Source organism: Vanessa tameamea, chromosome 28, assembly GCF_037043105.1.
Source record: "Vanessa tameamea isolate UH-Manoa-2023 chromosome 28, ilVanTame1 primary haplotype, whole genome shotgun sequence".
NCBI lineage: Eukaryota > Metazoa > Arthropoda > Insecta > Lepidoptera > Nymphalidae > Vanessa > Vanessa tameamea.
Genome location: NC_087336.1, coordinates 6,465,158 through 6,487,562, shown reverse-complemented (window position 1 = coordinate 6,487,562; position 22,405 = coordinate 6,465,158). Strand labels below are relative to the sequence as shown.

Genomic DNA, 22,405 nt, shown 5'->3' with positions numbered 1-22,405 from the left:
AATCGACAAGAAACTCTATAGTTACTCTTTTTCAACATATAAAAATACAGTCATGTTAGTTGAATACAATTATATATGTATGTCATGTCTCCTGCCTGGAAGTCAACGAGCATTAACTCCAGGCTTTTTTATCATCAATATAATCTTGTATCGAATAAAATTCGTAATCTTTACGAATATATTTTTTGCAATTGACTTGAATCTATGAAACGGCAAAGTTAAAAATGTATATACATAATTGTAAACTACATACTTGCATACATCATTTAGATATGGATAGTTAATATATTTTCAAACGATGCTTAAAGTTGGGTAAGGATTTAGACTGCGAATATCAGTGGGTAGTGCATTTCAAAGTTTGACGGTTTTCACAGTAAAAGAGTTACTGTAGGGTGTTACAAGTTTGTTATCCTCACTAGAACGCAGCTTGTGTATGCTGTCAATCATATCTATTCAGTAGGTAATCCCAGTTTTATTACCACAGAGCAACCACGTAAATTAATAATATATTTTAAAACCTTCACAGTAACAATAAACTACTTATTTAACACAGATAAATCGTTAAATTCTCACACAAATTGAGAACCTTGTAACTACAAATAGATACTTAAACCGTTTTTGGTCAACGCAATGTTCAACAAAAACGTCTACGTAATGGCCGACTTCGTGTTTTAAATCACCTTGAGTGAGAAATAAAGCTTACGTGTGTTATATAAATGTTGTAAAAACTATTTATTAGTTACCTTACCCATACTTTAAAATGCGCCAAGTTTAACTATTATTTTTTTATGGAATATTTAGCAAACGAACAATTGGTTCCTGACAGAATGTGACTATCATCAGAAACGTCAGCAACACCACGGGCCTTGCAGGTGCGTTGTAATTTTTGAAGTTACAGTGGTAATCATATAAATAATAAAATTGGTTACTCCCGGTAATGTTTATTATTTTTGAATTTTTGTTGTCAATCTTCGCTAATGTAGATAATGCATGATTGAGCTGGTTACAACTTGTAGCGCCACCAAATATATTTTTTTCCACACACACTGCCGACATTCCACTTTAGTTATTGGTTTTCTTCTATTATAAATTATTTCAATGGACATCAATTACAATGTTTCATAAACATATTATTGGCATTCCGTAATGGCAACATTCTATTTTTTTTTTCATAATAGGCTAATCCATTCATTTAATACGTCTATTACCATTTACAACTAACTTTTTCACGTTTACAGAGTGATCAAAAATATTTTAACCATGGCAAATGCATTTTATTATAAAAGTCATAATACATAATATTAAGAACATATTCAATTATAAACATCAATAAAATATACTAAATAACGGTATCAATTCTTTATTTACAAAAAAAAGTATCTATTATTTAATCTTATATTTTATATGCATAAGTAACTCTGTGTGTGTTACTCTTTCACGGCCAAAACATTAAACAGAATTTGATGAAATTTGGTATATTTGGTAGTATGAACTCCAAGCCATCCATGGGATTCAAGCTTGCTTCATATTTATTATGAACAAATAGCGACTAACCCTTACAACGCAAGCAAAGACGCAGGCGCCAATTAGTTGTAAATAATTCAATTTAGAATCTAAAAGAAACTGACAATTCGATTTCTAATAACAAGCAACATAATAAATAACATTTTTGGCGATTTATAAAAACGAATATCAAATAACTTCACGTAATCAATTGTCGTTCTCAAGTAAAAATAATTGCTAAGTGTATGAAAACAATAACTAAACTAGGATGAACGTGTAACGCCTTATAACACTAATTAATAATATTTTATCAGAACACATACTAATATCGAACTTATTACAATGCGTTAGATATAAAAAATGCTTGCTATAGTTATTATTTTTAAATGTAAATAAAAAACCTGTATACCGTTGAGATAAGGCTTAAATTTAGTTTAAATTTTATCTGATGCGGTTGTATGGTTGAATAAATGTTGCCAGGTACAATATTTTTCCCTAGAGTTAGCGATTTAATTTTAAGTTGGATTAGTACTACAGAGAACCATTTAAAATTGTTATAAATATTATAAGAAATTTCACTGAATTATATCAGCAATACTGATCTGAGAATGAAAATATCATAAAAAAAAATTAAAAAATATACAAAATTAATAATAGTTTGAGCTTTTACCCACCTAAGAATAACTAAAATCTTGAAAATATGAGATGGTTCTGTCATTAAGCTTTAGACTAAAAGACATAATTAAATTCATGGGATTCAATTTAAAAGAAGTAAACTTTTAAAAAAAGAAGAAAACTTTAAAAAAATGTTTATTAGACTGGATGGGAGATTGTACTTCTGGAAAATTAAAGTGAATAATATAAATATTTTTATAATAATAAAATTAACATTATGCCTATTTAAAAATAATACAAATTAAATTTAACGGGTAAAATAACAAATAAATAGGGAAATTAATCACGCTACAATTGCTACTGGCATCACTAACGGCAACTTCACGTTAGTTCTCCGGTAAATGATATGCGCGTGAGTCGCCTTCGCGGTTGACAACTATTTCCAAACAATAAAAAAAAAACGTTAAACTTCGAAAAAACCTTGACATATGTATTATCGCAAATTCAAACATTTTTAACGGTATGCAGTGATTGGAGAGTGTCGTGCTGTGCTTAAATATTAGTAAAGATATGTTATAACTACAAAATGGAGGACGTATATACAATTAAAGTGAAAACAAAACCAGACACGAGGAATTTATATCCATCAGAGAGGAGATATTCGGCGTCCACGGTGTCTGGACTTGCCTGGGTACACATTGCACTGGCATCTACAGCGTTTCTCCTCGCATGCCTCGCTTTAGTTAATCCGAACGGCGAGGTTCAAATAAAAAACGACACAAGGACGGACAATTCAACGGATACATCGGAAGAATCGAGCAATAATACGTTTATACTCATTCTAGCGCCGATTTTGCTCACAGTATTCGCTCTCGCCGCCGGCATTACTTCGATTTTGGCATCCGTTAGATGGTACATCGACAGAAACATAACGTGGCTATTTGTTATGTCAATATTATCCACGATCTTCTCTTTAATTTCCTTTGTTATGATCATTGTCTGGTTAATAACGAGCGAGGAGGATATATCGGATTTCTATAAAGACAAAATACCATTCAAAGAGATTTTAATAATAAAACATTCGGAAATAATAAGCAGAAATGAATCGCATTTCGTCATACCGAAAAATTCGACGGAGATCAAATATGAGGATTCGAAATTATTTACAAAACGCGTACTCTCGATAAATATATTGATAGCGGCGTTTTTAGAACTCCTATGGTCGATATTGAGTGTGAAAATATCGTATAAAGGTATGAGGAATAACTATAAAGAGGACAACGAGAGGCGCGGCAATTGCGTTTCTGTTGTGACGACAATTAAAGGTAATAATACAAAGAAATTACCGCGCAACAGTAAATTAATACCGAAACCAGATCTAATCGATAACTACCCGAGTAGGAAGATTAAAAAGATATTTTTCGCCCAAAGCGACAACGGGTTCTATTTGAAAAATCAAAACAATAAAATGAAACAAAACACTGAAACGAGCTCGGAGTTTTACAAGGAGAGAATGATGAACTTCTTGAACAGATGCGCCGAAGGAGTCTCCAACGCGGATATCAGGACTCCCAGCGTCCAATCGGAGGCGGTCCTCAACCCAATCCCAGAAGGAATCGTTGATGCCAGTGTCCAAGATTTTAAGCAGGAAATGAAGGAGCCGAGCAGAGTTACTCCCGTCAGCTGGGGGGACGCGTCCGACATCACGGTATACAATCAAAATACGTTAAATTTGGATAAAATATTTAATTTCAAAAAGAAACAGCGAGATCTAAACGTAGATAAGAAAGATGAATCTAGTGAAAATAATCAGAATAACTAATTAAGCGTGAAAAAGACTGAACGAAAGTTGATGTAATTATTGTTAATGAAGGAATGCAACTACGTAACACGGATGTACTGGTGTTCTTTATTTTATACTCGATTCAAACAAATTAATAGCAATAAAATGTTTGCTACAATTAATATACGAATTAGTTCTTTAACTAGTAAAATATTTAAAAAAAAATAACTACTACTACTGTAATTAGTTTAGAGATTATACTGATCAAACCCCAATGTAATTTTTTTTTAAGGTTGATATGTAAGTAAATTTAGGCCTTGTATATAATAATAAAATTAAAAAGTAAAAAGTAGTCTTATACTTTATAAAAGAATTAATTAACGGATTTATATAAATAATTTGGCCTAATACGTATCCGATCACGCGAGCTGCTCTCTAGATTTAACTAATTGTAAATATGTTTTCTCTATAGTAATGAATAATGATTAATTATCTATATTACACGAAAGGTTCTGTATTCGATCAATCGTGGTTTTCTACGTTAATACGATATAATTCCGACAATTTAATTACTGCCGAATGACAGATTATCAATGAATAAAAAAAAAATCCAAGGTCCAACCGCAAACGGCTTAGAGAAATAGTTTGGAATTAGTGACGAATATTTGCGATTGATTAATTTAGTATTTTAAAAACGTATGTTTTAGAGTAACCTTACAAGTGTAACGTGAGCTTATAAAAAGTCTAATATTACGGCGACTAGTCGATACTTGTTTTTTTTTTTTTGTAAACACGTTCTGATTTAAATTTTATGTATTTTTATAATAAATACTAAACATATGTAGTACTACAGTTTTCGGTGTTCATATTAATGTATTTATATACATATTGTAAGTCGCAATAATAGGACAGTTTTATAATTGATTTGCATTGAAACAAAGTACACGCGTACTATTGTGAGTCAATTTATTTTAATTGCACGCAAAGATGGCCGCCTATCAACTATATTTAATGTTTCCTGAATGTATATTGACAATTATTTTTCCTACACTATTATGTAGCTGAGAACTGATATGTTAATCGCAGATTGCGGATTCAATAACGAGTCGATTCAAGTCGCGTATACATATTATTGATGACAATTTTGATGCGTTTAAAATATCTTACTCCAATAACTCGCTCCCGATCTCTGTTTCGTATATATTCTGTATTATATAATCTGTGGGTTGTAATAAATATAACAATTATTGTAAGTGAAGCCTAAAGCGCCATATGGTACTTTTTGGGAAATTAGGTTTAAAGTTAAGTTGGTAAACTTCATTTTCCAAAAGGACCCTCTTCAACTATCAATTTATATTTATGAATTCAAGTTTATGGTTGAAAACTTTATGTAACGAAATAAAAATAGATTTGTAAATATGTAATGGAATTTTTAAGATTTATTCCAATGATGTAAAAATGTATGTTAATCGGCATTTATTTTGTACTTTCTTATCAAATGATTTTTTATTAGAATTTTGTTTTTTTTTTTTCGTATTTTAATATTTCCTATAAAGGGTTATTTTAAATAAAGGGTTCAAGGTTTGGGTAGCATTTTTAAGATAACCAATAGATGAGTAACAACAGATTAAACCTTAGAAGATTTAACCATTGACACAGTAATATTTTATTAATATTAATGCAGTATATACTAATATAATAGATTAATATGTTTCAATGACATTATTAATTTCATACGACAATATGTAGATTTCCGGATGATGTTTTTCTTCGCCGACCACGAGATGAATTAAGCACAGGATAACTCAAGCACTATCCTATAAAGCCAGGCAGGGCTTGAACCCTCATCTTTGGTAAATAAAGAAATAAATAAAATATGATTTTTTTTTATTGATATTTAAAAAAACGAAATCAAATTCCATCAATTGAATCATTATATTCAATGAATAATTAAAGAAATAGGGAAGAGGGGTCGTTTTATTGAAATAGTGCGTAATCTGTGAACTCACAAATTGTATGATAATGTTTTGTATGCCAGCGATACCTTTTTATACATTTCACAGCAGATTAAGCTTTTTCCGGGACTGTGTTGTAATTCAAATCAAATAAAATACCTTTATTTATTGTCAAACCAAATGCTACAACCGGTTCGGAAAAGAAAATACCCTGATCTGAGAAGAACCGGCAGGAGAAACTCAGCGGGTTTTTTGTCAATCAATTGTCTCTTTGCAGTCGACAGGAGTAATTAGTTTGTTTGTTCCTTGTACCAAGGTTATGAGTATCTCATATTCACACAAATCATTTAAATCGTTGTCCTCTATTGTTTAAATACTAGTTTTACTATTGTACATATACAGGAGACAAAAAATATGAGCCAAAGCTATGTAATTAAAAAATGCGTGAGTTTAAGTACTAAGTTGTAAAAACTCGTAAATGCAGCGTCGTCTAAAGCACAACAAGCACTCGAATTGTGTTCTTGCGATCTCTCCCCCAAAAAAATGTTTAAGAGACCTTTTGTGGCGCCTGGATGGTTTCAGTCTTGAACATTTACGGCGGGTCCTCTGCACCCCGGGTTAAAACAGTGAAGACTTAAACCACCACGATGCTCGATCGTCGAAAGGTATACATTCCTACATTCGACACATGAAAATTTCATAATTGTCATCAGCCCTAAGTTCGATGTGACTTATTAACACAAATTAAGCAAGTAAAATTCTGTGCTACTTGCGAAACTTTCAACCCAGAAGCGTCAATAACGATTGAAGTAAATTAAATACATTAAAACAAATTTGTGATGGTATAAAAAGTACCTTTATATGACATTAATGAAAATCTTCGCAAACAATGAAAAAAAAATCAATTGGTATTTTAAGTCAGTCAATTTCATTGGCACGAGGAGTAAAGATTAACAAACAAATTTGACCTTGAACTAAATTGTCGTTAGTCCGAAGATATATAGTACTCATAATTGATATTGGATACTTATATCTAGTTAAATTAATTGAATAGTGTTTTATAATATATATAAAAGAAGGATTCATTTTCTGCAGAGGAACGGAATTCCGATTCAACGGGGAAATGCTGCTAGCATTCTTGCCACCATTCCACGCGGTAATGAAATGTACAGTAACTATTTTTAATTCTCATTAGTATATAGTTAAGGTCTTAATGTTAATAATACTTTAGTAGTGCTTAATATCAGCAAATCGCATAGAATATGTAAAATTAAAATTATTTTAACTCCTCCTGCCATCGAAATATAGTATTATTATTTTTTGTAAATCTTCGCGTTAGTTCGTCGAACTGCACGTAAAAAATGTAACACATTTCTATAACAAATGAACGCTTTATACTCTTAAATTGCATTAGAATTTTTAATTTAAATTTTACTAATAGGAACAGAGAATAAAAAGGTACGACTTGTGTTCCAATTATTTAAAAAATAATTAGTTAAAAGTAGGTGCAGTGGTATTATGTAAGAAATCACTTCGTATTTCACTTGTGGAATATTGAAAACTGACTAACGGTGATACTACTACGCTACGCTATTTTCACGCGTGTATCCTTTAAGTATTATAATTTTATAGTGAATGTTGCAACACTCGGGACATCTCACGCTCGTGTTCAGCGGTGAGTGAGAGTTTGTTTTTACAGAATACCTCTAACAGCATTCCGAACATATTTTCGTGTTATTGTTACGTTCATCTAAGTATTTTAGATGATTTATTATCACGTAATGTTGAGTGGTCACAGTTACCGTGTTTACCACTTTTTATGCCGTCAATGCGTCACCGTCGGTCATTTTAAAATCTTTAATCAAAATAAGCGTTAGATTTGTTCATTGACTGTCATAATAATACACCACCGGTTCGACATACCTTAGACATTAGTAGAACCGGCAACAGAATCCTAGCAGGATCAGGGCCGGATCTACCATATGGCTTTTTGGGCTTCAGACCTGGATTCAAGGGGGTCCCAGCTAAGTCAAAGTCAAAAATAGAGGATAATGCGAAAGAATTACATAATTTTATTAAATTAAACAGATCGTATGGTTTGCAGCGCTGCGAGTCCTGCAATTAATCAAATCCATTCAATTAATTTCATTGAAATCTACGTTCCGATATGTCTTAGATGGGCCCGTATGTAGTGTTAGCCCAGAGCCCCCTAAAATTACGGTCCGGCCCTGAGCAGGATTTCACTTTATTATTGAAAATCAAAATATATGTATTCGAGTAGGCTTTTACAAGCACTTTTGAATCGTCATTTAACAAACTATTTAAAGTAAAGCTACCACCGGTTCGGAATGTTGATAATTTGTTTTTGAATAAAATTTATATTTTTTTGTTTCAAATGACGCAAAGGCCGCCGTTAATTTCTCACGTTGTTTCAAACATTTATTGTCTATTGATTTCGTATAATATCTGAAGTCAAGGAACCAGCTGAAAACACCGATTCAGCTGTACTCATCTGGCTCCATTTGCCATACGTATTAACGTGAAATTGAAATGGTCATTATGTATACAATTCTTTGCAATAAAAAGATTTTATGTAATAAAGTTCTTTTATGCGGTTTACAGTGAACATATTCGTCACGTCAGATTTGCTCCAGACAATATGCCTTTCCCTTTCTCATCTCTTCGTCTCTTTCTATTGTATACGTTTTTTTTATTATTTTAAAATAAGCATTGTTTTAATTGACCCGGGCTTTCATTAAAAATGTTGTCATTGTCATTTATTTATTCTCAAACGTTGTTAATTTAAGAAAGATTAAGAAAGAAAGCGACTTTGTACAAACACCGTCGCCTCTCGTTTTTTTCCATTCATATAGCAGTAATAAATAGAGCTTAGTAGCGTTTATAGTTATACAAGTTACCTTACAAACTTTTAGAGCAAAAATAAACACTAATTGAGCTATTAAATGCGTTCACAATATTGAACTTGAACGTCCCATAACAGATCTTGTACTTTACTTTTTTTAAGGTTGACGGTGGCATATGGGCCACCCGATAGTAAATCGTCACCACACCACACCACACACACCACAGGCAATGGCTCTGTAAGAAATTTTAACCATTCCTTACATCACTAACGCGCCACCAACCTTGGCAACTAACCCTTGTGCCTGTAGTTACACTGGCACACTCACCCTTCAAACCAGAACACATTACACAACAACACTGAGTACTGTTATTTGGCGGTGAAATTTGTAATGAGTAGGTGGTACCCAAACGGGCTTGCACAAAGCCCTACCAAGAGTAATCTCTCGTCTTTAGTATTTATGAAATACAAACTCCCGATGTTTTGTATACTTGATACCTTTTGTTATTCGATAACTTTCTCATTGAGTAATATGATATAGGAGGTATGCTCTTGGAAATATATATAATAATTATTGTTTATATCGAGTAATGTCACGCCCTGACCATGCCCCGTGAACAGTGTGTCTAAGCAAACGCTTCTTGGTTTTACTTGAGTATTGTATTATTTATATATTCTACTAGAGGTCACTTCCGTCTTCGTTCGCGTTTAGGGGTTTAGGGGTTGGTCGTATATACTCTTTGTCTTCCTTGAAGTTCAACCTTGCTTCATACCAGTCATCAAATTGGGTTCAGCGGCTTAACCGTAATGGGCAGACAGACAGTTTCGTAATTATCATATTAGTACAGATTATCTATTATTAAAAAGTAATGTATAATTATTTTCATAAAGTTAATATTCAAACTTAATTTGAAGTATTTTAACTAATTTACACTTCTGATTCTAACAATTGTAATGTAAAGGCGATAGTGCAGAGCAGTCTTTAAGAACTCGAGTGTTGCCATGGACAAATACTAGAATGTTAGACATTGTATAACAAAAATCAGTTTCGAAATATACTAGCGACCCGTCCTGGCTGCGCGCGAGTGCAATTTATTCATTTAATATATATATATATTTAGCGTACGAAGTGAAATAGATTAAAAAAAGACAAGAATGTAAGTTAGTTTAAACAATTTACTAACAAACCAAACAGTTCTAACTTCGAATGTATCTTAACATAAATAAATCACCAAATCATACATATTGAAGTAAATTACTTACTCAGTTGAGCTTACAAATCCAAATAAAACACAAATAACACTTTTAACAAATTACAAGTCGCGCCAATATTGACCTTACTGTCCGCGCCTAAAAAGCCAAAGTAATGACGGCTTGATACGGTTTCGCGCGCTTTTTTTTTTTTTATTTTATTCATTCCAGCCAATTGTATAGTTAAAGGAATCTCCTAAATATATGATATAATGTACCTTATATCACTGACGAATAAGATTTTCAGAACTGAATATTTAGTTTCCCATATTCTACATACAAGCAAATATTTCCTCTTTGTAATACTATTGAAATTGTGAATACGTGAACTTCGGTGAAATCGCTTGTTACAACACACAGTCATTGATTTAAATAGAATTCATGAATTGTTTTACATATCTTAACGTCGTTTTAATCATTACGCCCTTCCAATCGAAGGACTAAAGGCAAACAAACCTTAGGTTTATACATTCCATGCGATTTGCTAATAGCTCATCCGTATTATGCACTGCGGACAGTTCTCGATTAATATATATTTATACATAATATAATACTTCACGTAACTCGTAACTTAAATTTATTAAATTTAAACTTCGAAAGTTCCAATAACTGTTTCGGTGATTCAAAACGTATTTTTTTCGAAAATCCATAGTGAATATCATTTAAAATATCAACCAATGATATCGCATCATTTCGATGTCAAATATTGTTTATTTGGCTGCTGTCCTCTTGTGTTTTTAATAGACTATACTTAACTACTTATATCCAATTTTACTTTCAAACTTCCGAAGTCGATTTTGTCGAAATTCAAAATCCTATTTTTTATTTTACAAGCCCTACGATATCACGTCAATTCAGTGACAATTGTGTATATTTTTTATATTATACCTTTACTAAGCATGATAAGTATTAAAACTCCATAGAATACCCAAGATTAAGTATTGCATAAGACTGGCGACAGACATTGAAACGCTGAATCGTTAAACGTGGGCCGCAGTTGAAACAAATAAAAGCATCAAATTCAAGGGTGGGAATCGGCTCAACGTGACCCGCGGCTGCGACAAACATCGGCATCGAATTCAGAACTCCTCTCCACTTTCCATTCTCAAATCGAATAGGACGGTCATATTTTATAATTAGAATTTAAATTAGTTTATAATTTCATTAAATAATTGTATGCCGGACTACATTTTACATTTCGCCTGTCATTGGAATCCTTACTAATATTACAAATGCGAAAGTTCTTTTACTTTGTTCACTTGACGGTAGTCAACTATTTCACTTGGTAGGGTTTCACTGGGTAGTAATTCTTAGTATTGTTGTGTTCCGGTTTGAAGGGTAAGTGAGCCGTATAAAGGCTTCACTCCCAAGGTTGGAGCGCATTGGCGCTGCAAGGAATGTTTAATATTTCTTACAGCGATAATAAAATCTATGGACATTGGCCGGTGCACTGGCTCACTCACCATTCAAAACAAAACACAAAGTATTGCTGTTTGATTGTAGACAATTTGATGAGTGTTATCTACCAAGTTCATCTTACTTTTGAAATACATAAAGACACAACATTAATTCTTGAAATAATTTTATTCAACAGTACAAAGTATTAAAAAATAAATTTGTATAATATTAATAAATATATAATAATTAATGATATTCAAATGTCGGTTGTGTTCGAATTTCGACTGGCGTTGTGTAACTTCTCTTGAATATTTCCTGAAATAAATAAATATCATTATTTAGTATGGTAACATCGTTATAAAAAATGTTGGTAGTTTACAATAAATATTGTCTATGAATAATTGCAATGAAAAAAAACCATTTATAGTAAAAATTTTTTAATGGTTAATTCAAATTCTTTGCAAATATATATAATAGTTGCACAAATGTGAGTTTAATCTTATCGTATTTAATATTAGAAAAGTTAAAGTTTGGACAAAGAACAAAGAACTTATAGTCCTTGAAATATATTCTTAACATCTGCTGTCACCTCCGAGCTAGCGCTGTCCACTAGCGGGCACTAGTATTACATAAACAACTCACTCAAATCGTCACCAATGGGACATTTCTTGAGATGCTGTGTGATGATCAGTTTGAGGACCGCCTTCTCAGCGTTCAGCTTCTGATTGAGTTCCCGAAGGTGTCTGTTCTCTTCGCTCTGTTTATGCATCGCTTCTTTTAACTTTTGCCTGTTTAAAACAATACATAAGACTATTTTAGTATTACTGAATAAATTTCCCGCTGCTGGGATAAGGCCTGTTCTCGTGTTTAGAGGTTTGGTACATCCAATTCCAATCACAGGAGAAGTAACCCAAATGGGACAATTTTGAGATTAAATTGTCACGTTATCTTTGGTATCAAACCGTAATCTATATTATTGGCAATTCTTGAAAAAATGACATTTTGAATATCAGCAAAGTTGACATCGGAACTTTGAAAGCAAAATTTAAGTCAACACAAGTAGTTGAGTCGAACAGTATTGTATTATAAATAAAGATACATTCATCAAGAGCTGTTTGTATACCCTATTCCAATGGAAGTAGGAAAAAATATAAACAAACCTTAGATTTACGTATTTCAGCTATATCTATAACTCAGCTATATTTTGCACTACTAAGAGTTTATGATTTATATACCTTTATTACAATACAACAAAATTGCACTTAACCAATAATTTCCACTTTAATTTTACTTCCAAAATTCCGATAACAGTTTCGTCGACGTTCAAAACGCCATTTTTCCGCAAATCCATAGTGAATACCATAGATTAATCAAGATCTCAACATTGGTTGTTGTAATGTTATTCATTTGGGTTTTTTCCTGTTATGGTTCGAATAGACTATAGTGCATTATACAGCTGAACTATTAGCAAATCGCGTGTAAATCGAAGGTTTCTTCATATTATAACGGCTCCTTTCGCGATCGGAATAGGGTATGGATACATGACAGATTTCCTTCCTCCCATTGACAAACAACCCACATGAAAATTCTCCCATGAACTCACCCTCACATGAAGGTGCTTTTGCTCGGATATGAGCCGCAATCAAGTATTCTCTTCACAGAACCGTTGGGAAATTTCACTTGGACTATTAAAAATTAAGTGCTTCTATATTGAGTAAATTCGAAGTAAATAATATATCTATCTATAGATTTAAAAACTATCAATCTAAACTTAATAAACTACAACTCACCTATATCTTCTAGACGCGGCGCTTCGACTCTCCAGGAGCTGTCTAGCGTTCCTCTTAACGAGATCAGCTTTGTCCCAGTCACCGAAATGTTTTGCATCCGATTTTGTTTTGTCATCAAAACTTTTAACTCCATCGTTGTTGATTTTTCGCTTTACAGATTTATAATTAGTTTTAACAGTCGACGGAAGGGGTTCTATAGGTATCTTCTGGAGGGGACTAGCTACTATAGGTAGCGGGGGGTTGAGCACGGTCACCGGTATCAGAGTACCGGCCGTTATCGGTATGATATTCTGTACAATTGCATTCGGCATCGTTTGTTTCGGTTTGTTCTTAATGGATTTACTTTTGATAACTTTTTTTAATATCTCCTTCGTATTCTTCTGTACCGCTCTTTCGTTCTCATCCATACATTTCCTTCTATCGCGTTTACCGTCCGGTTGTTCGATTACAACGTCGTAGTCTTTCTTCCCTTTCATATTTTCAGATTTTATTGCATCGTTTTGAAGTATTTTCGTTTTAACCTTATCGTTATCACGACAGACATCCGACGTTAGACTGTCGACGACAAAATCTAGTGATTTCTGACTCATTATCGGCGGTAATTTGTCTTTTTTGTTTGTCAGCGACGCATCTTTCGTTGTCGAATCTTTTATAACTGAATCTGTGTATATAACCGTAGGCGTCTTATTAGCGTCTATGTTAACTAAGCTATATTTCCTTATTTCGACATTACTATGTATGTTTATGACATTATTTGTGTAGGAAACTGATGTTTCGTTAGCTCCGTCTTTGTTTTTAGCTAACTCCTCGTGACTGACGACGGACACGTCGTCTGTCGTCTTGACTCTGTCAATCGCATCTTTACCGACAACTCTACTTATCGTGGTGACTTCGTTTGTTAGTTTCGATATAGTTGTTGTTTCATATTCTTTGACGGCGCCGGATTCGTCACTTGATGATCTAGATGTTAAAATTATTTGAATTGTATTATAATCACAACTATTTTTTGTTATCACAATCTGCAGCGATATTCTGTAAAAACGAACTCGTATTTCAACAAAAGGATGAAGGTATGTTGGTGAAGAGTAACTACTGAGTTTCTTGCCAGTTATGCTCGGTAAAATCTACATTCCGAACCGGTGGTAGCTTTAAATTTAATTTATTCACGTAAAATGACGATCCAAAGTTCTAGCAAGAACCTTGAACAAGCTTGAATAGAGTATAATTTGATTTGATTTGGAGATAAATCGTGAGTTCTTACAGAATTGCACTGCTAGTATCTTTATGACAAAGGAGGTTATTTTAATTAAGGTTATTTTGTAAAATATTCTCATGCATTAACATTATATTAAATTAGAACATTTTAAACATACAATAATTGAATACAGCCACAAAGATACATATTACGATTTATGAAATAATCATCACATACCTGCTGATTGTGATGTTGCGTTGATTGTTAGCGGTGTACAGCGTACAGTCGCCTGGCTCCAGGGGGAAGAGGAGGTGTGGGGTGTGTAAAGCATCCTCCGTCGACGATCCAGCCTCCAGAGATAGTATGCCATGTCTGGAAGATCAACCTAGTCTTATATATTTACGTTAAGGTCACCACATGCACATCAAACATACCCACTCACGCATACATACAGTTTTTCTTCGCCGTCAATTTGAATTCATCATTAATTTAAATTATCTTTTCTTTATTTATATTAATTAAAAGTTATATATTCTTTTGTTGATTTTTTATAACAAACAGAGTTATGGAAGAGTTTGTTTCATGCTCACTAGAGTCGCAACATTAAATATTCGATGTATACTGTAGTAAAAAATAATATATTGTATATCATATCACAGTAAAAATTTATTTTCAAAGGTTATTGGTTATATATATCGAATGATATTAAAAAGAAAATAATAGAGATCCTGTCAAAAAGAAATTGCACCTTAACGGACCTAACTGAGACATATCGGTTAAGTACATTATAATTTCAGAATCCGTCAGACGAGGTGCTAAATTGACAGAGGTGGACATTGGTCAAATGGTGTCGAATTCTTTGAAACCCAAACAGATACATCATCTGTATGTAACGTACGTAAGTATATAGCCCTAAAAATGGGCGGAGCTAGCTACGTCACGGTGACGTTGTGGCGCCATTTGTGGGCGGAGTTGGATTGCACTCTGTTCAAAAGCCGGATCCATTCTTGTGATTGACATCAGGGCGGGTGGACGTGTTTAATAGACATTGATTTATAACTTAATACCCAATTAATTATTTTTATACTTTCTTAAAACAAATATCTGATTTCTATAATTAGAAAATATCTTCTTTGTGAAAGTGAAATTGTCGCACAAAACCTAAATTACAATCATAAAAATAATAAAAAAACACTAGGTTCATTTCACAAGATACTCTTACGTCTCAGAAATGCCTCAGAACCGACGGTAGATTTTATAAATCAACAACAAGCAAGTGTACCTAATCTATAAGGTAGAAAATTCAGGCGGTGAACTCTCTCATGTTCGATTGCCGTCCCAATGCGCATACTTACTGCTACCTGCACAAAGATACCATTCCACCGCCAAACAGCAACACTTAGTCGTGTTGTTTGAAAGGTCAGTCAGGCACAAGGGACATAACATCTTAGATCCCAAGGTTGTGGGCCAATTGTGATAATAAATAAATAAATAAATAAACATTGGACAACATCACATACATCACTCTGATCCCAATGTAAGTAGCTAAAGCACTCGTGTTATGGAAAATCAGAAGTAACGACGGTACCACAAACACCCAGACCCGAGACGACGTAGAGAACTAATGAACTTTTTCTACATCGACTCGGCCGGGAATCGAACCCGGGACCTCGGAGTGGCGTACCCATGAAAACCGGTGTACACACTTCTCGACCACGGAGGTCGTCGATCGAAGGGATGGTTAATATATTTTACAGCACCAATGGCTGTGTGCGGTGGTGACCACTTATCGTCAGCTGGCAGACTTCTTATCAATCAATAAGTTAAATAAATAGCACATACTTAGTCTCCATAGCTCTCTTAAAGCCTTCATCGAAGGGGTTCACATTCTGAAGATCTTGGAAGAGTCCGACCTCTTCGCAGTTCCGTATGAAGCGAGTCGGTGTCGGAGTTTGATCAGCTGTGAACAAGAAACACGTTTTATAATTCATTTCATTAATCTATATGAATATGAAACTGAAGAGTTTGTTTGTTTGAACGAACAAATCTTAAGATCCACCAGTCTGATTCAAAAAAACATAAGTGAGCGTCGCCGGGCGGCCGACAGAAGTGACAACTTAAACTATCTTAAATACGCCCAGCGCTGTGGGTTTGATTGCTGCCGTAGGCGTAAGAGTAAGGGAAGCCAAACAGACTGGCGCCGTAACGCGTTACGTTACGTTGTTATCGCTACAAAAATATTTTTGAGTTATGTGGCCCATTTATTGAGAAGCGTTATAAGCCACTTTCAAACCGAAGATGATAACAGAATCCAAGCAGGTAGACATTGTCATCAATGTAAACCTATTTGAATAGAGTACTCAAATATTTGAGGCAAATAATATCTTGATGACAGAAGATGACGAAGTCAGTAAGAGGATAAAGCACATGGCCGGCAGGAATATTTGTTGCTGAAAGAAGTTATGAAAATACCTATAAAGAATATACCTTTGGCACATGTGTTTTGCAATGATTACATATGGCTGCGAGTCTACGGCACTAACAAACTTTTATAGGGAGGAACTGTCGAAACTCCGTGCAATGGAACGCAGTGTGCAGGGGTGAGGCTAGATGACAAACTGACTGAAAACTATTAATGAAAACTAATATTACTAGCATAAGCGTCTGATTATGCTAGTAAATTCGGTCGTAATAAATAAGTCGGTCGATTCGGGCGAATTGACCGACTTAAATTGAAGTGGACAGGCACCCAGTGAGATGCAACACAGAACAATGGATGGATGTCACGCAGTGGTATCACACAGACAGTAAATGCCAAAGAGAATGCCAGCTACGAAGATGACGACGAAATTCGTTAAATAATAGGACAACTAAAGTTGCAATCGATTGAGTCCAGTCACTTCTAAGTGACGAATTTTTTTCGAAAAGGGACAAAGAAATCATAGATCCATTCAACGTCTTTTCATGTCAAATGCTTCCAGGACGAGACCATATGAGTCGCACTGTCAAAAAATTATCGGATCTCATGTAGAGTCAAGCTTTTAAGTCTACAAAGCCTAACTCCACAAACTCTACCTTAGTCAAAATAAGTGGTTTGGCAATTTTGTTACTACAAGAACTATTGTATAAGTTTACAACTACAACATTAAGTCTACCTAAAGATTTTTAAATTGAATTAGCTGTTATTTAAGAAACACTAAAAACGGTATCAACATCGGATTCAACATTAGCGTCGCCTCAGGGCCCAGTAAAAAATACCACCCATTATCAAGATGAAATGAAGAAGAGAATTGTTAAATTAATAAAACAACACATTCAGAGCAGAAAAATTTATTATAATATTTTTAAATTATTCATATTTTGGAAGAGATGAAAAGCTAACTTTTGTTAATTAAATTCAAATGATTTTTTTTCAACTAGGCTCGTAAAAGTGGGCTACGACTAGTTCGGAAAGTAGGTTCTATTGAGACAAACTGGCAAGAAACACAAAGTTGCTCTTTCCCAAAATTTTAATCACAGAGTAAGTCAAAGTATAATTTAATTATTAAAGACTCTGCCTATGAATAAATAAATGCAAAGAAAAAAACTAATTATCATCTTCTTCATACTAATGGGAGGAGTCCCCAGTGGCCCTAGTGTATGACCGGCCCTGGTAGTTGTGCTAAATGCCAATAGTATATAAGAAACGACTATCAAAAATCAAAAAACTACTATCAAATATATATATTTTACTGTAGTTTATTTTATTTCTAAAAAAATATAACATTTCTTAATACTTAAGTTTAACACTGTTGTCAAAAACTTTCTCGTGAAATAAGGGCTGATTAATTTTCTTGCCCAAAGGATCGGATTCCGATTCAAGGGGGAATTGCTGCTAGTATTCTAGCCTCCTTTCCACATTGTCAAAATTTATACAATAACTATTTTTAATTAATGTTGTTTACACCTTTAAAGACGTATCATTTTGTATGTTACCCAACAGATATTAATTTTAAGTGCTTAGTGATATGTTGATGGTGTAACTTTTCCAATAAATAAATAAATAATTCATATTTGTATATATTTAAGAACTTAATGTTAATAAATTTCTGTAAAGTTTAACCGTTTATAGAATATTAAATTTCTCTAGGGTGTCATAGCTATCTTGTAAAATATTTGTATACTTATTATTAATGTAATGATCTCTGGAGAGATTTTATGATTCAAGAATAAATAATAATACTGACATTTTGTATTCCATTTTATTTCTTATGAGAATAAAACTGCAGCTTTATTTGGAGTATAGGTGGTAGGTTTTATGTGTACAACTTTGTGCAAGCCCTCAAGTCTGGGTGAGCACCACCCACTCATCAGACATTCTACTACTAAACAGAAATATTTGGTGTTGTCTTATTCTGGTTTGAAAGAAGCCAGTGTAACAGCAGGCACAGAGGACATCTTATTTTCCAAAGGTCGGTTCCACATTGGTAATGTAAGGGATAGTAAATATTACTTAGTGCCAATATTTACAGGCAGTGGTGACCACTTAACATCAAATGGCTCCTTTTTCAGACTCAACCAACCTTCAATAAAAAATTATGTTTCTCCAGTGTATTTAACTAATCATATATTATATACATATATATATATTATATACCTACGAAAGCCGCCTTCTGTTCCATGCCCAACTGAAGCACCATGTCGTGTTTTTTCGTATGAACATGTAAATGATCTTCATTCGTGAATGTCATCCCACAATCGGGAAGTGTACAAGCGAATGGTTTCTGTGGCTCCATTTTTTGTCCACAATTTAAATTAGGAATGATAATATTTTTATTTTATTTTTTTCAATTTCGAGACTCTTATTCATTTTTCTGCTCATGTTTTACTATATATACAGCGTTTCTTCAATTTGTCTTGTATCATTCATTCTAATTATTGTTATATTATTAACAGTAAGTAGGATTATCCTTATTGATACTGTTGTAACATCTTATCGGAAATTAAATCTTTGAAATAGTTTGTTTATACACACAAACATCGTACACACAACACAAATGTCCAAATAAATATTTTATTAATATTATTATATAATCTTCATATAAACATTGTTTTTAATGTTTATTTAAATATAATTGTATTTCGATTCAAACAATCGAAGTATTTCGAAATATTGACATGTCTATTATGTCAGCGCTGTCAAAGTCTTATGACGTTTAATTTACAAAATATTTATATGCGTTCAATTTTTAAATTCATAAAGTAAAGTGTTAAAAGGCAAAAAAATATTTGTAAATATAATTAAATAAGACATAATTTTATTAAAATAAACAAGAATAAATTTACAAACAATAAAAAATTGCATTAATATCACTTACACATAATTTAATAATTGATTCTTAAAAGTAAAAATATACATAAACTTTTTAAGACATGTTTATCTGTAATTTAGAATTAGAAATGCTTTTGACGGTATTCGGAAAATAAGACGTATATCGTTCAGGGGAATAACCGTTTAGTTTTACTTGATGGGGCTGATAAGAGCGACCGTCTTTGACAGTTTCTCTGTTAAATAAAGGGTATATAGTTGATCTTTTTTTTCTTGGCGAGTCTTGTATCTGCTGGTTCGGGTACGGATCGACGAATCTGCGTGCACTAATATCGTTGCCATCCACTGTCGGGAATATCGTTGGCTAGATTAATGAAATATATGCATTAGGGGTTTATAAATGCTCGAGTTCGTAACTGTTAATTATTGAAGACCCAATCTTTTTTAAATTTCATTAGATTTAAAATTTTTGTTTTAAAAGAAAAATAATACTCGAATACTCATATTATTAAGTTCAAAAGCAATATTGGATGAAAATATCGGATATAACCATTCATAATTAACAAATAAAAGATCTAAAACAAGAAAATTATCAATTGGAATATGATCCAAATGATATTTCATGTAGAGTTCTGACAATAGTAAGCAGATAAGTCAATGACAAATCAATAAACTAATTAAGTTTGATACAGGTATAACTTTTGGTAAAAAAATTCTAACAATGCCTTTATTACATTATAGGATAATCTCCTACTTGTCCTCTATTCCAGCTGATGTTACGATCCATTCTGCTTCCACATCGCTAAGAAGCTTGTCTAATGTTGGACTACAGAGCAATTATCGAGTTGCATAAAAATCAATCAACGACTATAAGTATCTCACTTGGCTTGCCGGCACCTCTGCTGTTGAAAATGCCGGGAGCAGACTGCGTCTGAGGCTCCCCGCTCACTGTGTTCTGTTGTATGTTGGGCATGCCAACTACAGCTGGGTTGGGTTCGTTCTGTTGTCCTTTCCAAGGTCTAAACAAAAATATTCAATGTTTTGAAATTTATTTTTAAATACGGAAATAATATAACATACATTATATTCAGGGTTTATTAAGAAACTTACTAAACATTCATATTTGAGTGTGACAATTTTAATATTAAAAAAGCTTACTTATCCGGGAATAGTTCTCCAGGTTGTCCTCTAGTTTGAACAATCCGTTCACCATTAGCTTCCACGACGCACCTCAATCGAGCACAACACGTCGGAAACTCTTAAATAACAAATCAAAACCTTCAACAAAACCTACAATAGTCGTAGAGGTTTTACGATATCACATATCCTACGAATACATACCAACGTTCTCATCTTCGATATATTCGTGACATTCCAAAGCATTCTCCGGTATTTTCGGTTTACGGCAACTGAATTACACAAAATAATAAAATTATAAGTGCCGAGTGCCATATTACAATTTTAGATGCTATATTTAAGCGGTTATGACGCGTGTCACAGGAAATTGCTTCGTGAAAGTTATTTGTTTACAAAACATATAATGAAATGAAATAAATACATTATTTCATCTTTCAGCAATTGCACTTTTTACGAAAAATTGCTTATTTAATTGGTTGTATCCAACAATCCCCAGTGTGGAAAATCTAAATTTTTCACTTTCCCTTCTATAAGGGATTAGGTTAGGGATTCAAGAGTTGAATATAAACATATTTTTTTAATTTACCCGACAGCAGCTATAAAGTATTTCCCATCACGTATTTCGCATCTATAACGATGGCATGTATAGTGATCCGACCATTCCTGCCATGGCTGATAGCCTTTTCTTGAGTATTTATCGACGCATGCTTGATCTATAAAAACATATAGTTGCTATAAGAAATTTGCAGGAAATATTATAGTAAATAAGTGTGTGCGCCAACAAACTAAATCTACTATATATTCCCTCACTCTCAAAATCCAAACGAGCAGCAATTTTAAACAACTAGAGAGATTGTATGTGCTGGAACAACGACTTTACGTGTACAGTAGTGTAAACACTGCCAACTTTCAAACTTAGTGCTACTATAAAATATTTATTGGCACATATACTTAATAACAAAATCAAGATTAATCCTGCAGACGCTGCAGACTTAGTACTCTGGGTCTGCAGCATCATAAGCTCATCGCTGATTGGCGGATTTAAAAATAATTTTTAATTACCAACGGTTTTTCAAATGTCGGTATTTTAAATAAAAAGAATACTCACAGCTAACATCCTCTGCAAAAGTCAAAGTTAAAGCGATGTAAAATGGAAATAAAATAACAAAACGCTGCATTGTATTACTAAAGCTGGTCTGCAAAAAATATGTACGCTTCAATACACTAATACAAGAAAATCTCTTCAAAACTGAAAATATATAACATTTTCCGCCTAGAAATACACTTGGGGAAAGTTAATTATTTTGAAAACATTGAACTGAACGGTTTTGGTAAAAAAGATAATATTTTGTGAACCTCGTAGTGTTCGTTGATTATGTTGAAAAACATTTACTTAATCTTTATAAACATGCGTTTCCAATTTTTTTTTTTACATTGAGTTTTTTTTAATGAGAGTCAATTTAAAATAAGTGTAAAATACTTTCACTTTTCGTTTCAAATTATTTTCACTTTTATTTTAAAAAAATAAAGTTTTTTCACTTATTCATTGAAGTCTTACTATAATAATTATATATTTGTGCCTTGGGCTTTGTCAAAGAACGCCCGCT

General features: G+C 33.1%; 3 protein-coding genes across 5 annotated transcripts; 1 reads left to right on the top strand and 2 right to left on the bottom strand.

Annotated features, from left to right (window-relative positions):
* The first annotated feature begins 2,509 nt into the window (after window positions 1–2,509).
* On the top strand, window positions 2,510–4,418 carry LOC113391790 (uncharacterized). The gene has a single exon (XM_026627868.2). It carries the CDS (start codon window positions 2,705–2,707, stop codon window positions 3,938–3,940), a length of 1,236 nt encoding a protein of 411 aa, XP_026483653.2. The 5' UTR covers window positions 2,510–2,704; the 3' UTR covers window positions 3,941–4,418.
* Window positions 4,419–11,547: 7,129 nt separating this feature from the next.
* Window positions 11,548–19,479, bottom strand: Atf-2 (Activating transcription factor-2). Of its 2 annotated transcripts, none has more exons than XM_026627866.2 (6): window positions 18,990–19,479; window positions 16,196–16,313; window positions 14,591–14,725; window positions 13,159–14,118; window positions 12,011–12,156; window positions 11,548–11,683 (listed from the first exon to the last, which is right to left on the bottom strand). In XM_026627866.2, the coding sequence occupies exons 1-6, from the start codon at window positions 19,126–19,128 to the stop codon at window positions 11,625–11,627; spliced, it is 1,557 nt and encodes a 518-aa protein (XP_026483651.2). In that variant the 5' UTR covers window positions 19,129–19,479; the 3' UTR covers window positions 11,548–11,624. The 2 variants fall into 2 exon arrangements, with proteins under 2 accessions (XP_026483651.2, XP_026483652.2); XM_026627867.2 differs by having other exon boundaries at window positions 18,994–19,118.
* Window positions 19,480–19,696: 217 nt separating this feature from the next.
* On the bottom strand, window positions 19,697–22,055 carry LOC113391892 (uncharacterized). Of its 2 annotated transcripts, none has more exons than XM_026628020.2 (6): window positions 21,907–22,055; window positions 21,385–21,511; window positions 21,003–21,070; window positions 20,820–20,919; window positions 20,544–20,680; window positions 19,697–20,006 (listed from the first exon to the last, which is right to left on the bottom strand). In XM_026628020.2, exons 1-6 carry the CDS (start codon window positions 21,974–21,976, stop codon window positions 19,759–19,761), a joined length of 750 nt encoding a protein of 249 aa, XP_026483805.1. In that variant the 5' UTR covers window positions 21,977–22,055; the 3' UTR covers window positions 19,697–19,758. The 2 variants fall into 2 exon arrangements, with proteins under 2 accessions (XP_026483805.1, XP_064075574.1); XM_064219504.1 differs by having other exon boundaries at window positions 19,757–20,025.
* Window positions 22,056–22,405: the final 350 nt, after the last annotated feature.

What these genes read in the sequence shown, in the direction of transcription:
- Atf-2 (XM_026627866.2), bottom strand. Translation starts at nt 19,128, where the DNA reads ATGGAGCCACAGAAACCATTCGCTTGTACACTTCCCGATTGTGGGATG. An exon ending in CGCAACATCACAATCAGCAG is followed by an intron (nt 14,119 to 14,590) that starts GTATGTGATGAT and finishes TTTAACATCTAG; the next exon opens with ATCATCAAGTGACGAATCCG. An exon ending in TCCCATTGGTGACGATTTGA is followed by an intron (nt 11,684 to 12,010) that starts GTGAGTTGTTTA and finishes TATTTATTTCAG; the next exon opens with GAAATATTCAAGAGAAGTTA.
- LOC113391790 (XM_026627868.2), top strand. Translation starts at nt 2,705, where the DNA reads ATGGAGGACGTATATACAATTAAAGTGAAAACAAAACCAGACACGAGG.
- LOC113391892 (XM_026628020.2), bottom strand. Translation starts at nt 21,976, where the DNA reads ATGCAGCGTTTTGTTATTTTATTTCCATTTTACATCGCTTTAACTTTG. An exon ending in TTTTGCAGAGGATGTTAGCT is followed by an intron (nt 21,512 to 21,906) that starts GTGAGTATTCTT and finishes ATGTTTTTATAG; the next exon opens with ATCAAGCATGCGTCGATAAA. An exon ending in TATCGAAGATGAGAACGTTG is followed by an intron (nt 20,920 to 21,002) that starts GTATGTATTCGT and finishes TTGTTATTTAAG; the next exon opens with AGTTTCCGACGTGTTGTGCT.